Source organism: Arthrobotrys flagrans (assembly GCF_004000055.1).
Source record: "Arthrobotrys flagrans strain CBS H-5679 chromosome Unknown unitig_3, whole genome shotgun sequence".
Classification (NCBI taxonomy): domain Eukaryota; kingdom Fungi; phylum Ascomycota; class Orbiliomycetes; order Orbiliales; family Orbiliaceae; genus Arthrobotrys; species Arthrobotrys flagrans.
Window position 1 is genome coordinate 2886740 of NW_027137547.1, and position 17173 is coordinate 2903912.

General features: G+C 46.9%; 4 protein-coding genes across 4 annotated transcripts; 3 read left to right on the forward strand and 1 right to left on the reverse strand.

The window, feature by feature from the left end:
* Positions 1-563: 563 nt before the first annotated feature.
* DFL_002213 (uncharacterized protein) lies at positions 564-1306 on the forward strand (the record flags this gene model as incomplete). Its single annotated transcript, XM_067630967.1, has 2 exons — positions 564-974; positions 1025-1306. 2 exons carry the CDS (start codon positions 564-566, stop codon positions 1304-1306), a joined length of 693 nt encoding a protein of 230 aa, XP_067493558.1.
* An 839-nt stretch (positions 1307-2145) lies between these two features.
* On the forward strand, positions 2146-3769 carry DFL_002214 (uncharacterized protein; the record flags this gene model as incomplete). The annotated part of the gene is made up of 3 exons (XM_067630968.1): positions 2146-2875; positions 2920-3355; positions 3424-3769. 3 exons carry the CDS (start codon positions 2146-2148, stop codon positions 3767-3769), a joined length of 1512 nt encoding a protein of 503 aa, XP_067493559.1.
* A 2486-nt stretch (positions 3770-6255) lies between these two features.
* On the reverse strand, positions 6256-10845 carry DFL_002215 (uncharacterized protein; the record flags this gene model as incomplete). Its single annotated transcript, XM_067630969.1, has 4 exons — positions 6256-9813; positions 9876-10043; positions 10191-10258; positions 10332-10845. The coding sequence occupies 4 exons, from the start codon at positions 10843-10845 to the stop codon at positions 6256-6258; spliced, it is 4308 nt and encodes a 1435-aa protein (XP_067493560.1).
* A 3758-nt stretch (positions 10846-14603) lies between these two features.
* DFL_002216 (uncharacterized protein) lies at positions 14604-17100 on the forward strand (the record flags this gene model as incomplete). The annotated part of the gene is made up of 4 exons (XM_067630970.1): positions 14604-14702; positions 14815-15241; positions 15733-16475; positions 16537-17100. 4 exons carry the CDS (start codon positions 14604-14606, stop codon positions 17098-17100), a joined length of 1833 nt encoding a protein of 610 aa, XP_067493561.1.
* Between the last annotated feature and the right edge of the window lie 73 nt (positions 17101-17173).

A 17173-nucleotide genomic window follows, 5' to 3' on the forward strand; every position in this document is an offset into this window, starting at 1 on the left:
TGGGCCCCATGACAGAACGGTTAATCTAGTGGCATCTGAAAATGCAACGGAAACATTCTCGCCCAACCTGTTATACATCAAAGGACGAGCAGGGTTCGGCAAATCCGTTATGATGGCATCGGTGATCAAAAGACTGCAACATGGGTCTGCCAATAATACAGACGCGTCATCGAACCAAGTTGGAACTAATAAAGGAACACCTGAAAAATACCCTGTTTTGTTCTTCTTCAGAAGAGGAGATGATGCTACGCAACTCACGTCCCGGGTTTCTCGAGCCTTGTAACGCATCCTTCAAAATCTTGATCTCGAGCCGCGAAGATATGGGCCTTGAACAGAAGTTTGTGAAGGATGATGATGATCAAGGCTGAATCAAGCTAGAAGTTGCAGCAAGTAACGATCCAGATCCAGAGATGCGGGACCCTTTATACTGCGTGACGCACGACGACTTTACCATATTGACTGTCACAAAAGAAACAAATTCTGAGGACATGAAAACCTATCTAAATGATCCACTTTAGACAGTAATGAAGCGCTGGCTACCCGAGGTATCTAGACTGGACAAAATGGATCCTCGCCAAAGGAAACTCGACGCAAAGATTAGGAATATCGCAGAGAGCATCCAAAAAGAATCTGACGGAATGTTCACGTATAGTGCAATGGCAATTGCAAACATCGGGCAGCCTTCCCCATTATCTCTAACGGAACGATTGAAAAATCTTCCTAGCGGAATGAATGAATTATATTCCCGACAACTAGAAGCTCTTACAGGTGCAGAGAGAAAACTTGTCACTCTCGCACTAAAAAGAATCGTTTGGAGTCCTACAGATATGGGAACCGTTGAGATAGCTGAAGAGTTCAAGCAGATATATCTCAAGGACCAAGCCGAAACCGAGAAGGAGGACGGCATCGATGATTACGACAGTAGAAGCACCAACGGTAGCGTCTCTGAAGAGGAAGACATCGGAGATGCCGCTGTAAGCTATGGGGGCAATGAAACCTTGGTCACAAATGAGGTTCAACCTAGTGGCCTACTAGAAACCAGACCCCTATTAAATCGCAAAAACACGTATCCTGGGGGAAATCTGATACTATATACCATCTCAAAGGCGCAGGTCGTGACTTTTTCAAGTTCGCCAATAAGAAACGGACCATCGGCCTTATTCACAAATCCGTCCGCGATTTTTTTGAAAATGAGTCTGCAAAATCCGCCCAGAGAGACTATGGTATCAAATCTGTAGCTTCTTTGCTTTCCCACGACACTGAATCAGGCGAACTCAAACTAACGCTTCCAATACCCTGTACTTAAAAACGTCTTTTTCGAGTTCAACTACAAAAGACTTAGAGATTACCCAGGACGAGAGCGTCGACAACAATGGGGTCCCCAGTTAGGCAGAAAATCAAAGTTTGATTAGCAAAGGGCCGGAGCGATGCGAGATACACCAGTGGGTTTATCATATGAAACAAGTTGGGAAACTCTGGTCTCGTGAGGAACGTAATGGCAAAGAATGGACAGAGTTCAACAGCATTTTGCGAAAATTCAGCGACCCTGAAGTTTTCAGGCCATAGTTTATACAAAAATATCATCAAGATTACGGATTAGATTGTTCCGCAGCGTATATGTGCTAACTGGCGCTCGGTACGGAGCTAATTCATATAGCCGGATTGGAAGGTTTAGAAGTTTTTATGGAGTTTCTCATTAGTGAGACAGTCGTTGAATTTGGGAAACTCTCTCTTTCCGGACGAACTGCTCTCAATTACTTAGATATATTATATTTCCCTGAAACAGTCAAGCTCGTTTTACAAAAAGATATCGACATCAATATCAAGGATAAGGAGGGGTTCACTCCCTTTACGCGCTGCCTTTCTGCTAAGGAGATCAACGGCTAAAACACCGTCAATGGCGACAGCGAGTCGGCCAAAAACCTGATCCAGACCTTAAAGCATCTAATCAACCATGGAGCTGATCTCAACGATCCCCTCTTAAACGGAATCTATCCAGTACACTCCATCATCCGGATCGGCGACGAAAGCTTATTTGACCTGGCAATGGAAAAGGACCCCACAATCTGCACAGCATCCAGCAAAGGGAAACAACGAACTGCCTTGCATTCTCTCTGGAACCTTAATATCCCGTCTTTAACTAAAATGTCAATTGCTCGGAAGCTTCTCGAAGCTGGGGCAAATCCTAATGCTCAAGACTCCGACAGCAGAACTCCTCTGTTAGATGCAGCATTTTCGTTAAATAAGGAAGGCGTTGAGCTTCTGCTTGAGGAGAAATATAAGGTTGATATCAATGATGAAGATGTTAATGGCCAGACGGTACTGATTGCATTAGCATCATATGTTCTTGATGAAGCCAAATCTCTTGAGTTGGTGAACCTTCTGATAGAGCATGGAGCTGATATAAAACCAAGGGCTAAAAATGGATGGACGGCATTCATTTCTGCTGTATGGTATGAGCGTTGGGGAATCGCAGACGTACTGATGGCAGCCTATTCGAAAGAACGAGGAGATGATCATTCATACCTTACTCAAAAAGACATTAACGACGAAACGATATTACATTTTGCCGCAACCGATAGATGTTCCGGTATCAAAATAGCAAAACTAATTCTTGGAGAGTTGACAGCAGCCGAGATAAGCAAGTTCTTGGAGGAGCGAGAGCCATCGAAGGGCAGAACAGCCTTGCAAAAGTCGTTCACTAAGAGAAACCTCGATTTCGCTCTCTACCTGATTGAGTGTGGCGCCAACTTCCGCGCAACCGACTCCTCCGGGGAATCGGTCGCAGATACATTTTTCAAACTTTGGATGGCTTCTCGGAAATGTTCCGACTATGATCTAAACACTTCATGGGAAACCTGGACCAAACTCTATTGTATACTCTTGCCAACTGATACGGAAAATGCATACCTACACCAGGCAATATTCAATGGGAATACAAGAAGCTTTCTGAAGCTGGAATTGATCCCCTGAAGAAAGACTCAGAAGGTTGGGACGCATTCGATTGGGCATATGCCTGTCACCAGAAGGAAATGATGCAAGAATGTTTTACAAACTTTGACGTCGACGATCTGGCCCGAACGGCAGAGTGGAGAGATAAATTTCCTCCGATTACCAAATGGGATGCCGAACGCTCTCAGCCACCAATGAGATTTTTGGAAGTCGATAATATCGTTGAACTAGCTAAGGACTATCAAGATACTCATATAGAAAATGAATCGGACATTTGCGACCGTAGCCTTTGCCCCAATCCCAGCCGAACTTGCTATGCTGCCGTCACTAACCACCCGATCTCCCCTTACGCCGAAAGCTTCTACTACGAAGCAACTATACTAAAAGCAAAAGCCGAGAAACTGTGAGATACCATCTCCCTTATGGCGATACTTGACCCAAACTTGATCGCACTGACCTCTATTCCTGTAGGGCGGTCGTGATTGTCGGCTTAGTTGGAGAAGGAGCGCCAACCTCTGAATTGCCCGGCTGGGGCCATAAAAATATCGCGACTTATGGATTCCATGGTGACGATGGCCGTGTATACGCGCCTGAATGGGCAATTGGAGACAACAATGGGAAAGAGCTACCAGCAGGGGCTTCACCAATTGGAGTCGGTGACACTATCGGGTGTGGCTACGATAACCTAAATCATAATGTATTTTGGACGTTGAACGGAAGATACTTGGGGGGTTTTCGAGGGTTTACGTGCTTACGACCGGCTTTATCCCTCGGTAGGAACGGAGTTCTAGGCTTCACTATCCACGAATTTTGGTAACGATCTTAACAAGCCCTTTAAATGGAACGGGGTACGGGGGGTGCAGAAATCTATGATTTTCTCTTTGGTTTACATATTATTATCGTCGCCATCATCTAGACTATATATACCATACAGAATATGACAATTATACCTGCTCAACAAGAACTTAAGAAATACTATTAGCTATTGGTCAGACCCGCCGCCCTAAACAGCTTTCGAAACAATTAAGACAGGTCGCCAACACAGGCTGTCTAGTGGCTGCAAGTCGGATGTCCTCCAAAATACAACAATCGCAACAAAACACCGCAGTACCTCCTCCAAAAAATCCTCCAACCTTCCCCAAATCCCACCATCCCACCATAAAACTAAAATTAGTAAAAAATACTCAATAACACAGCTTCTATCATAAAAACTATTTTATTCTATTACTATCATATAGCACGAGCACTAGCGATTTTCGTACCGTCCTAACCGAGGAAGTAGCTCCCATACCCATGCATGATGCTTGGCATATGCTCGCCATAACCCATTGATCTTGATATCGATATCCCACTATCCACTCGACAGTTCGCCTCGATTTCAGGCAACTGGATAGTACTCGACAGTATTTCAATTCAAATTCAAATTCAGAGTACCAACAAAATCTAGCTTCGATCTCAGGCGGACAAGTAGGATTCTTGTTTATTTATTTACTTCCCTACTATACGTAGTAAGCACAACAGAAAGCAGGTGTCTAAAAAAAACACTGTGCTGCGTAGCTACGGAGGTACGACCTACCCTGTTAATTTTCCGACAGGATTTCTAAACAAAACTGCATCTTTTACGGAGTCCATCCGATCCTTCGGCTCCGAAAAGAATAACAAAGACACAAAACTTCCCAGAATAACATGCCCTCCCTTGTAAAACTCGCCAATCTCATCTAAAGAACTCCTCCCGACTCTTTGTCTTATCCCAGACTCCTCAGCTTGATTTGTGCCCTACTCCGTAGATACTATCCGATAGTTCCCTAGGACAAAATATAGTAAACCCCAACCACCCCCAAAAACCCTTTCGCAACCTCAAACATCCACAAGGTCCAGGTTTAACAACCCCACAGGGTCGTATCATGTCTACCAGGGTATCCCTCACCGAATCCATGCAGGCATGGTATGTATATTTATGCATAAACTTCTTCCGTAGAACCTAAATAAACAAACAACCCCTTCAACCCCTCATATTCGGTAGGTACACTATGTAAAGTATTATCATTATCCATTATCATTATCTATTACACTAACCCCTTCAAGGGTAATAAGAAGTCTACCATGTATCGGTAGAAGCTAAAAAAGTAATATGTATATCAACGAAAGAAGGAAGCAGAATTAAAACGAGAAGAAACCAAGAATGCGGGTGAATATATGAGAGAGATTAATTATTAGAATGGAAAAAGCAGAAAAAAACAAGTCAACTGTAAAAAGCCCTATCAAGGTGAAACCGAACGCTTCGGTAAAGGCCCTTCAAGCCCTTCGGGCCATCAAAGTCCATCTTGTAAACAAGAATAACAAGAAAAAAAAGGAAGACGAATAAAGTCAAGCTTTTTCCCTTCTTCTTTCCCCCTCCCATCAATCTCCTCTATATGTACAAGTACACATTCTATGAATAAGTTATCATATTCATAACAAAGTAAAAGCCTCCAATGAAAAGTGAAAAAAGGCCATTCTTCGCTCGCTCAATCCATTCCGCTTCATCATCGAAAAGAACAGAAGTTGAATAACGCTAACGGGAAAAGACACAAAGCAAAACTCGCTAAAAAGACGCAAGACGCTCGCTCGGAAAGCAGTAGCAGCGGATAGTAGCAGCCAGGGTACTCGCAAGGAAAATAAAAAACAGCTCGGAGAGCAAGAGAATGCGGGTATCGTATCAGTGATGCAATGACATAAGGAAATAGAGAACCACATGCATGGGAGTCACGTTCTCGCTCGTTTGTGCAAAAACAAAAACAAAGAGAAAACAAACAGTTAAGGAAAATGCAAAAGACCGCTGTGCAAGGAAAGGACGCTTTTCTTTCAAAAAAAGCAGACACGCTAAGGGGATTCAAGCTGTAAAGGACACAAGTTTTCGTGATTGATCCTAAATCATCCATCGTCGTGTTGGGGCAGGGGTCCAGGATCTCTAAAAGACGAGATCGTAACATAAAAAGGGAATTTCCTAGAATACATGTCCTTGTTCGGGTAAGGGGAGGTCTTAATTAGGGTATCACAGACCGGAGGGAGTAGGAAATAAGATGTGATCGGGACTTGAAGTAGAGATGGTGGAAGAGAGGTTGAGGGCAATGCAAACGATGCCATTATCGTAAAACAACCCCCAAGAATTCAATCATTATTTGCCCATCTCCTTGCTGGGCGTTAGCCAAGGGTTTTGTTTTTGATTGAACAATTAAAGTGAAATATTGAAAAAAAGTGGGCGGCCTACGACTCAGGTGCAACCGAATAGTGCCGGCTCATCAAGCCACGGCTCCACCTTCTCTAAAGATTCTCAAAGATAGCTTTAGTGGGTTGTTGGCGATGAGCCGATTCGCCGGATCCTTGGTTACCACCGAATTTGCCATTGAGATAATCATCAAGTTTCTTCATGTCGCCTCGACGTTGCCATTGATATTCGGGTCTCTCGGCATTAGATCTGGAAGAACGGTATGGCTCTCTGGTGGCCCCGTTGGCACCAAGGACGGGGGCGGAGGCATGGGCAGTGAATGGGCGACCAAGACGAGCGGATGATGGTCGGGCTGCTGGCTGGCTAATGGGGCGCATGATTGGTCGGTCAAGGCGCCTGGCGGGGAGAAGTTCGGGACCGAATGACTCGGTTGGAGTGGGACGGGAAGAGCGGGGCGGGGCCGGAGTAGTCGACTTTGGTTGCACTTCCTCCTGTTCTTCGGATGAGCAGGGGCTATCCAATTGAGAGGAGCGAGGAATTAGAGGCTTGTTTTCAGCCAAGTTCGATTGAGAACGCTTGCGTCCTGGCGTCTTGGAAGGAAGCTGAGCCGCTGGGTCGGTAGCAGTGGACTTGGCTCGTGGACGAGAGCTGGGCATGCTAGCCTTGGAGCTTGGGAGGCTTGCACGAGTGGCACGACGTCCCAGAGGACGAACATAGGCAGCAGTATCCGGAAGAGGACTGGAGTACTCGACCTTTCTAGCAAAGGCCGCCAGGCGGTTCTTCGACGATTCAACCCTGACGTTTTCAGACTGAACAGGGCTACGTGGCTGTTTTGCAGCGTTCGCTTCGATGATTTCCTCCGGTGATCTGAGTTGAGTAATCTTCTTCTGCATGAGTGGCGTTCTAGAGCCTTCAGGAAGAGCAGCGGGAGTGTCTGGAGCATCGGCCTTAGGTAGCTGAACTGGCGATGTTTCATCGTCGGATTGGAGGGCCTGGCGAAGACGAGTGCGCGGGGAGAAAAGTTTGACGGGGGAAGGAGCACCGGATTTGAGGGGTAGTGGCTTAATTTCAACGATCTCTTCATTTGGATTGATGCGGACAACAGACTTCCTCTTGCGCTGAATTTTCGGTGTAGATGGAGTCATGTCAATGGCAGCGGATCGAACAGCGACCTCAGGACCGTCGCTCTCGGAATCATAACCTGCGCCGTCATAGGAGAAACTTGGTCGCTTGGGGTCGTGTTTGCGCGAGGCCTTCTCTTTATCAGAGCGGAGGATACCGCGGATTTCATCATCGGCCACCGGCGTCGTCTCTCTGCTGATTCCCCGAAGATGTTGCCGTCCCATCGAGTTAGGAACAGCACCGCGAGCTTTGTCCTCATCGGCTTCCTTTGACTCTGCATGGCGTAGAGCAACAAGTTGCGGTTTCGACTCCTGTCTAAGCCTGTCGAGATTATCGAACATGATTTTCTGGGTGGGATCAAGAGGAGAGAGGTCGTCATAATCTGACGGTGCACTCTGCGACGGCATTCGCATGTTCTCTTGGAGGATACGCAACTTTGCTTCAATAGCTTGGACTTCATATGGTACGACTTGCGGAGTAGGAGTCGACGGGTTGGATTCTTCGATGGTGGGCTCTTGCGGGACATGCAAAGCCGAGCTGGATCGGTAGGCCTTATGCCAATGCTGATTCCTCATCTGCTCATTCTTAGTTGTCGCAAACAAAGGTTCGGCATCAAGCTTGTTAAGTAAGGCCAAGCGTCTAGCTCTCGCAAGAGATTCCTGTGATGACTTGGAACCAGATCGCCTGAACGCGTCTGACATCGGCGTTTCGGAAAAGTCTTCAAAGTCTTGGGGTGAACGAGCATCAGGCTCACGGGCATCACTGAGCAAGACAGACTTAAGCTCTGGATACTCCATGATTCCTCTACAAAGGCGTCGGATAACCGTTAATTCAAGCTCGGGGCTAACCGCATCAAGTTCAGCCCAAGCTCTACCAAGATTTCTGATCACATCTCGCTTCTTGCCCGGCTGCAAGTTGTAATACAGTTCCTCGATAGTAGCCTTGACAACAAAGTCAAAAGCATTTCGTCCTAACTGTCCCTTGGAATCGTGTGGGGCCGCTGTCTTAAACCCTGATTGGAACGGATCATTATCAAGTGTTTTTGAGGCTTGGCGTTCGAGAGTATGTCTAGACATAGAACCGTTACTCGAACGAGCCAATCGTTCTGCGTGCGAAGATGATGAGGGCCTGGATGATGAGGGAGGGTGGGGTTTGACAGTGGTGATCTCAGGACCCAAATAATCCTCACGTTGAGGCCTTTCAAGAACAGGGAACTTTTGTTGGTCTCGGACATCGTAAGAAGTATTCGCTCTCGATGAAGTTGGCCGCGACGAAGGCAGTGGGCGGGCGGTGGGGAGTTCAGGACCAAGCGATTCACGTCGAGCAATTCTTTCTTTGGTTTCTTGAACTCGAGAACCCCTGCGGACAAATGCTCTTGGCCTATCTGCCGGCGAGTCTTGAGACTGCGAGCCAGCAAGCTCCCCAATCTCAGCATGGCGGGATCGTTCGCTCCCCAGCTTGCTCTTGACATCCTGGCCTCGACCCGCTCTATGACCCGCAACCCTAGCATTAACCTCAGCTGAGGCAAGTTGACGCCCAAAACTACCAGCCTTAATGGTAGTCTCCCGATCTCGAACATTGTCCTTAACTCCAGTGGAAGGGCGGCTAGCCGGCTGGTTGGTAGCTGTCGATGGCCTAGATACTGGGGTGCGAGCATCCATAGATTTCCTTCCAGCAGCCGGAACCTCGGTTGTCGATGTAGCCCTGCGATGCGCCCGCGATTGTTGACCAGAAACGGCTCCCTTCCCAGATTCGACATCACCGTCGGCAGTTGTTTCGTCGGGTATAATCCCCTTCCCCAGTTTATGCCACGGTTTGAAAGGCACGGGGTCAATAAAATTTGTACTGGATCGAATAGTACCCCAATTCCAGTCCCATCCAGGATCTGTCGAAGCCAAAGAGTTCATTTCGGGAAAAGTTTCACGCTCGCTATCTTTAGTCTTTAATGGTGGCCGAGGATACTTCTTGATGAGTTCGACCAACTCTGACTTATCCGGAGAGTCATCGAAGAAGGGATCATCCAAGAGCTCATGGGCGTGGGGCCTCAAAGTCGGGTCGGCTTTCAAACATCTCGCAACAAAATTTTGGAACGGTTTCGAAAAATCTGGAGGCAACCTAGGCTCGTGCCCCTTGCCAATTATCCCCAAGGCTTCGGCGGTATTAAGCGTGGCGTGAGGGGGTTTGCTAGTTGCAAGTTCGTAGGCGGTGATACCCAAGCTCCAGATATCGATTTTGCTCGTATATCCCTTTTCTTTGCTTAGTCGGGTGTTAATGATTTCCGGTGCCATCCACAGCGGCGTTCCAACAAAAGTATTCTTGGAAGGCATATGCTCTTCGACCCGAGCGGAAACGCCAAAGTCCGCCAGTTTAACATTGCCGTTCGAGCTAAGCAAAATATTTGCAGCCTTAAGATCTCGATGGATCAAGTGATTCTCATGGATGTACACAAGAGCCTTGAGTGTTTCCCGCAGGATGATCTTGCAGGTGCTCTCATCGCTGTACGACCGATGCTTCGAATGCGAGCGATTAACCTATTGTGTTACGGTGTTAGCATTAAGAAGCAATGGCTTCAGATTTGGAGTCGTCTCCTCACTAGTTCCGCGCATGAGCCGTAATCAACGAGCTCCATGACAATCCACAAGAAATGGTTCTTGAAGAACGAGACATAATGCTCAGTGACATTAGGGTGTTTGAGAGATGAAAGAATTCCAATCTCGTTCTGGAGGTCGCCAACGTCATCTTCTGGGCTTTCGACATTAAACTACATGGAAGTTTAAGGTTAGTTTTTCTCTTGTTCGGCTCCTTCGGGATTTCCCGTGTATACGGGATGTTGGGATCCGGCTTAAAAAGAACTTGAGATCTTCGTCTCGGAGCCCTCGCCTCTTCTCCAACTTTTACCAACACTTACCACTTTGATAGCGACCATTCTGCAATTAATTTTATCCAAGGCGGAGTACACAGTTCCAAAAGCCCCCCCTATAGTTAGACAGCCGTATTAGTATTCAACTGTTCATCGAATCGCCACGGGAAATAATAGAAGAAAACATACTCCCAAGAGTCTCCAAAAGCACATAGTTGTCGGCTAACTCTTTGCCAGAAACCACTTTTTTAGGAATGCCATAGTCCGGTAATTTTACTTCGTCCGTCCAGTCCTTTCCCATCTGTTGTTGCGACGATGGAGCAAGACCGGCCGATGAACCAGGACGAGAACCAGAGCGTCGAGAACGTAACTCCGGACGATTAGGCGGTGTCAGGAATCGACTACTTGCAGAAGACTGTGCTCGAAGGAGAGGTCGGACGGACGATGGTGGTGGACCGAGTTGAGCATTGTTTGAAGGTCGGCCGGAACCAGGAACGGCGGGTGTTGAGATCCGGGTTGAAGATTCAACGGCCGATCCACGCCGTGCCAACCCACCTCTTCCTGACGACCATTCCAACGACGGTTTCCCAATAGCTTCTGGAAGAGTTGCCGGGAGAGACGGTCGCTGCCTAAATGCCGCTCGTTGTTGGGATGGAGGCTCCCTTGGAGGCGAGCCGCTCGGGGTGAATTCTTTGAAGGGCATATCAACCCACTAATCCAGGGCGTTCACCGGCACCCTGAATGAAACCAACCAGCTGACGCAATTTTGGGGAGTCGAGGGGTTGGCGACGGTGGTGGTTAGCGTGTCGTCGTAGATGGAAAGTCGTGATGGCGATGGAGGGTTGGTTGACAAATGTTGCTGAAGAAGGTGAGAGGATGAAACGCGTTGAGAGTTGCTGCGAACTACGAGTATAAGGTAGACACCTCCTAGCTCTGGGGTAGCTGGCCGTTCATCTCAGTCGAAGCTTCACCTATCTTTGTTGTTTTGCGAAGGAGAAATATCCCACCTCCCGACTTGGTCCTCTCGGCTACGGATTGATTGATTAACTGACCGATAACCAGATTTTATCGAAATAATTTCCGTTAAATGAAGTTTTGATGGGGACCCGGTGAATAAATACCGGCCGTACTAAAGTGCCTGTTTTTATTTTTCTTGACAGGCACAGGCAGATACACCGATGTAATGTCCAGGCGGTTAGGATAGGATGGGGGTTCAGGAAGGTGGGAAGGGCTCTTGTTTAGTCGAACAAGAACAATGAAACTGTTTTTCTTTTCTTTCCTGCCGAAGAACCTGATTAACCGATTGATCGATCGATTGACTGATAAAGATGCTGATGATAATGCTGCTGAATAGTTCTCCTTCTCCTTCTCCTTCTCCTTCTCTCCTTGTTCTTCTTCAATATAAACAAGAAGAATAGGGATAAGAATATGAATATGAAATAGAAGAATAAGGAGAAGCCACAACGATTAACTATTATTATTGTGATTATTCATTCATTCATTCGCCCATTCATTCATTTACAGGAACTCGCTGACATCAAAATAATAATACTCAACGGGTAACTAGCAACAACAATATAAGAAGGTAATACAGATAAGAGAAGAAGTATCTGACTTGCCTTGCCCCATGCCAGGTTTCTCCTGTTGCCCGCGACGCAGAACCAGATGAAAAGAAAGACACACAGGCACCAGGAACCAGGCACCCTTGGCAGCAGCACAGTTAGTATAAAAGATGATGGAGAGAAAAAAAGGAAGCCATCGCGAAATTGCAATTCCGGGCGTGGGCGCTAGCAGCAAACAGGCAAAGCCCGAAAGTCTGAATCAGCAAAATAGGGCTGGTTGTCAGGCCAGCGGGTCGCAATCGCCCAGCCTCCAAAACACGCTAATGCACCCGAAATTAAAGCTGACGGTCCAACTGGGCAACTCCAACTCCGTTGCGCAGGGATGGCGCATTTACCAGCCGACAATCCAATCCTGTTGCCCACCGACACGACCGCCAAATCAAAACAACTCGTTCCCTCGAGCTCGCTAATGCCTCAGCTTCAGGATCGATCGATCGTTCGATTTGTATCGGCCGCATCACGTTTTCGTTCAGGCGGGACATACTTACATCCTGCACAGGACATCCCATACATAGTACATTCATCCCATGCATTGCAGGAGCCGGATCTCGTTCGTCGAGCGAATAACGAACTTATCGGTCTACCCGGCGGGTTTTCCCACACACAAAATACGCAATCTCCCGCTAGCCCAGACGGCGTTCTAATCTCCGTAGACGCTACTTCTCTTGTAAAATGAGCGTTTCGACATTTCGCCTTGAAGAACTAAAACTCTTAGTCCCGAACCTTTTTTTGTGGGCCATTGGGAACAGGAATTATTTACTATGGGAAAGCAAAAAATCAATAATACCCATCTTCCGATATATCGATCCTGGTATCCAGACTGCAGCAGGTTTTAGCAAAAACGGACTTTACACTGGAAAGCATACGTAATTTTCTTGGCCTCGTTTGTATCAGCTTTGTGGCTGACAAAAATTTCCTCGCCCTGGTTTCCGGATTCGAAACCTACATGACCATGCTTCCATGAATTGACTGATTGTTTTGATAATTGTTAGAAGATATCAGCTTCGAGCTCTCTGTTGCAATTGACAACAATGCACGCTTCAACAGACATACCGAGGATATTTATTAAAAAAGAACTCGTATCGAAGCCGCCCGCATTTAACATTCCGCACCTCTGCAAAATCACCTTTCTGGAAAAAATAGCCGACAAGATGTTTTGATAAGGGCTATAAATGGAGCTTTCAAAGCTAGAGGAGGCTGGGGAACAGAGCCTGGATAACATCTACCTATATCAAACTTATAATATTGCATCACTAGCACTTCACTACTCAAGCTAGCTCTTCTAGATGTGCGGGGTCCCGATCGATTAGAAATTATTAAATTCCGCAATCGAATCCGTTAATTTCCAGATTTCCCTCTTTTAAAATTTTATTCTTCCGATACTTCCTAGTTTTGAAGGGGTGTATTATTTCTTCGGCTTCCGAATATACTACACAGTAATATTGAAACATTTATAACTAAGCCAATTGCCGAAGGAATTCTGAGACTTCCTTCGTTCATTGTCAGTTGGTGGAAGTTGTGATGTTGACTCAAATACACTGCACATACCTTTTGCCATGTGGAGATTAACCACGCGCACACGAGTTGGCAATGTTGGTTTCTTGTCTCGTCAATCGGGGTGCCACAGCCGTGTGGACAATGTTGGTCTCGGTCTCAAAAACGGCCGGTTCGCGGTCACGGTTACCTGCGCTGTTTCGTAATCCGTTTCACGAATTCGGCAAGAAGCTGGAAGTAATTCTTCAGAAAGCTTGTAACCGAACTCGAAGCAAGGGGTTGCATGGCAGTTACACGTATGTGAGTGCACAATATTACCTCCAACGACCAGCTGCATGGATCCGTATCAAGTTTTGAATTCAAAAGTCAATTGATGGATCTTCGGAATGCAATCAAAAATAAAAATAGCCGGTCGCATGCTGGCTGCCAACCAGCGCTGCCGGTTGCGAATGGTTGTCTCAAAACTTAAAGTATAAACTGGTGGGCCAGAGCTTGGTAAACTATCTCCGCATGCACAGTTAGATCGTCCGCACGCTACTTTGGCACACGACCCGCATTGGATCGGTTCTGTTGATTTCCAAAATTGCACCACCGACGTTTAATATCCCTACGTCTTGTGGATCGATTAAATTGAACCTCAGTTGGCCTCATAAGATCTCGAGTGCCGTGTGGCGAATGTGAAATTATGCACTGCCTACAGAATGAGAAAACGGAGTCATCCACTGCAAAATATCATTCATCAGATTGTTCACAGTCCGCCAGGCCGAATCCTTTGACATTCTGATATCATAATTCTTACCGAGGGGGTTATCTTTGGCAATACATTAAATTCTATATCAAAACAATCAACGTACAGCCGGCCTTAAGCCCAGTCGCGTACTAGACCAATTGCAACAATGCAACTCACCACCAAGGTGCAGCTGTCGTCAGCATTTGGTTCAATAGACGACATTCCTCAACCCCGCATATATGCATAGTTGTATCACACCACAGCATCGCGCATCGCCCTAATTAGTCCATCTCCTACGGAGTACAATCCCTTCTAGATCTAGCCTCTAAAAGCTGTGGGGCCTTTAAGCCATCCAATCGTTAAACCATCCAAGAAAGTTAAGGACAACCGCCATAACGTACAACCGTCTAACAAACCGCTGTATATCCGCGATATTCGCGCCCAAAGACCATATGACCATACAACCCAAATCCCACCAAGAATACACACTAGGATGGATCTGTGCCCTCCCCAAAGAACAAACCGCCGCCAAAGCAATGCTAGGCTATATCCACCCGGACCGCCAACGACGAAAACACTTACAGCCTCGGCTCCATAGGCTCGCATAACATCGTCATGGCCTGTCTTCCAAAAGACACAGTCGGCACAAACGAAGCAGCAATAGTAGCAGCACAAATGTTAAATACCTTCCCATCCATAAAAATAGGTCTCGTGGTAGGTATCGGCGGTGGTATTCCGCCAAAGATTCGATTGGGGGATGCAGTAGTGGGGATTCAAGTTATTCAATGGGGTTTCGGGAAGGCGGGAGTGGGTGGGGGTTTGAAAGGACAAGGGCTATACGACGGCCTCCGAGGGTTTTGAGGACGAGGTTTCGAGGTTGGAGACGGAACGTGATATGCATGGGGTTAAGATACCGGGGTATTTGAGTAAGGTGAAGAAGGAATGGCCGATGCTGGCGGCAAAGTTTGGGTGGTCTGAGGCCCTTACGGATCCTTTGTTCGAGTCTTCGGATAATACTATCGATCACAGTCTGAGTATCGAGGCGAGTGATACAACAGTAGGATGGCTAAACTTGGTGCCGAATCACAGTTGGATTGGGTATCTAAAAGGCTCTCTAGCCCTATTGACCTCAACCAACCATATGAGCACCGACGCTACATACGCTACCACCACTCCAAGAAAACCGGGGGACGTGAAAGTCCACTACGGCCTAATCGCCTCCGGCAACCGAGTCATCAAAGACGCCGAATTCCGTAAATAACATCAACGAAAGCCTTGGGGGAAAGTCTTATGCGTCGAAATGGAGGCGGCAGGCTAATGAGCTTTCCTTATATCGTAATCAGAGGAATCTGCGACTATGCAGATGCACGAAAGAATGATGATTGGCAAGAATACGCTGCAATGGTAGCCGGAGCGTGCGAAGGAGTTATTGGAATATGTGCAACCGAGCGAAGTCGATAGAGAAGAGCCGATAAGAGAGATACTGAGCCAAGGTTAGCTATATGGTCTTCTTATCAAGTAGCCGGCCTCGCGCTAGACGTCTAGGCACCGGGGCTAGCTAGAGGAGGCTACAATCTAGCCAACAGCGAATTTCTAATATACAGGCGTAGTAAAATAGTCCATGATGATATCGGGGCAGTCAGGTTTATGCTAAAAAGAAAAGAGGACCTCGAAATCTTGAATTGGCTCGCACAAATCGACTACGGGCCTCAATAAGGTGACATTTTTAGACGTCACCAATCAGGAACCGGTCGATGGCTTTTCGAATCCGCCGAATATCAGAACCGGCTCACCAGTAAACAGGTACCCTTCTGTCCAGGTATCCCTGGTGCCGGAAAGACGGTTCTTACGGCAATTGTCATCGACGATTTGATTACCCGATTTTCGAGCAACTCGTCAGTAATCGGAAGCGCATACATTTATTGCAGTTTCAAACGAAACCACGAGCAAAAATTCGACGACTTGCTGTCGAGCCTGCTAGAACAATCATCACAGAACCAGGCCTTAGTTCCAGAGATTGTCAAAGAGTTATATCCCAAGCACCTTGGGAACAGAACCCGGCCTTCACAAGAAGATATCATAAACGCTCTTAGATCTGTGATCAGTGCCTATTCAAGAGTCATCATCATCGTCATCATCATCGTCGTCGCACTTGATGAATACCCAGAATTTAATGGTCGGGCGAAGCTCATCTCGGAGTTGTTTCACCTTCATGATAAATACGGCACGAATGTATTCGCAACTTTCGGGTTCATCCCGCAGATTGCGGATAGGTTTAAGGGCCGCACGACGTTTGAGGCCCATGCTCACGATGAAGATGTGAAGAAATATCTAGACAATCAAATCACACAATCGGAAAAGAAGCTCTTACGAACCCACCGTGAATATATAATCACCGAGATTACGAAAGTAGTAAAGTCACTACTCGATAGAGGTGCTAACGTGAAATCTAAAGACGGACCCGGTCGAACACCCCTTCTGTGGGCCGTATGGTGGGGGCATGAGAAAATAATAAAGCTGCTACTGGACAAAAACGCCAATGTGGAAGCTCAAGACAACGATGACCGGACTCCATTATCGTGGGCCGTTTGGTGGGCGAATGATAAGACCACTACCGGACAAAGGCGCTTACCTAGAAGTCGAGGACTACGATGGCCAAACACCATTATTATGGGCTACAATGAAGGGTCATGATGGAATGATAAGACTGTTGTTAGAAAAGGGTGCTGATCTATATGCTAAGGACGAAAATGGACGGACGCCATTATCATGGGCGGTGCGGTGGGAGAAGGAGAAGGTGATAGAATTGTCGATAGATAAAGGCGCTGATTTGGAGTTTAAGGATGACTTTAACCAGACACCACCATTATGGGCTGCAACGAAGGGCCATGATAGAATAGTGAAACTGTTACTGGACAAAGGAGCTGATTTGGAGGCCAAGGATCGGACACCTTTGGCGTTGGCGATACAATGGAGGCGTGAGGAAGTAGTGAGACTTCTACTGGATAGAAATGCTGACGTTGAGGCTAAGGATATACATGGCCGGACACCGCTAGCGACGGCTGGGGATGATAACGAGATGAAGAGGCTATTGATAGACAAAGCTAAGTAGCATCTTCGATGTGAATTCCACCGATATCATTATCATCGCTAGATACAAATACCATCGTACGCCTCATCATCCG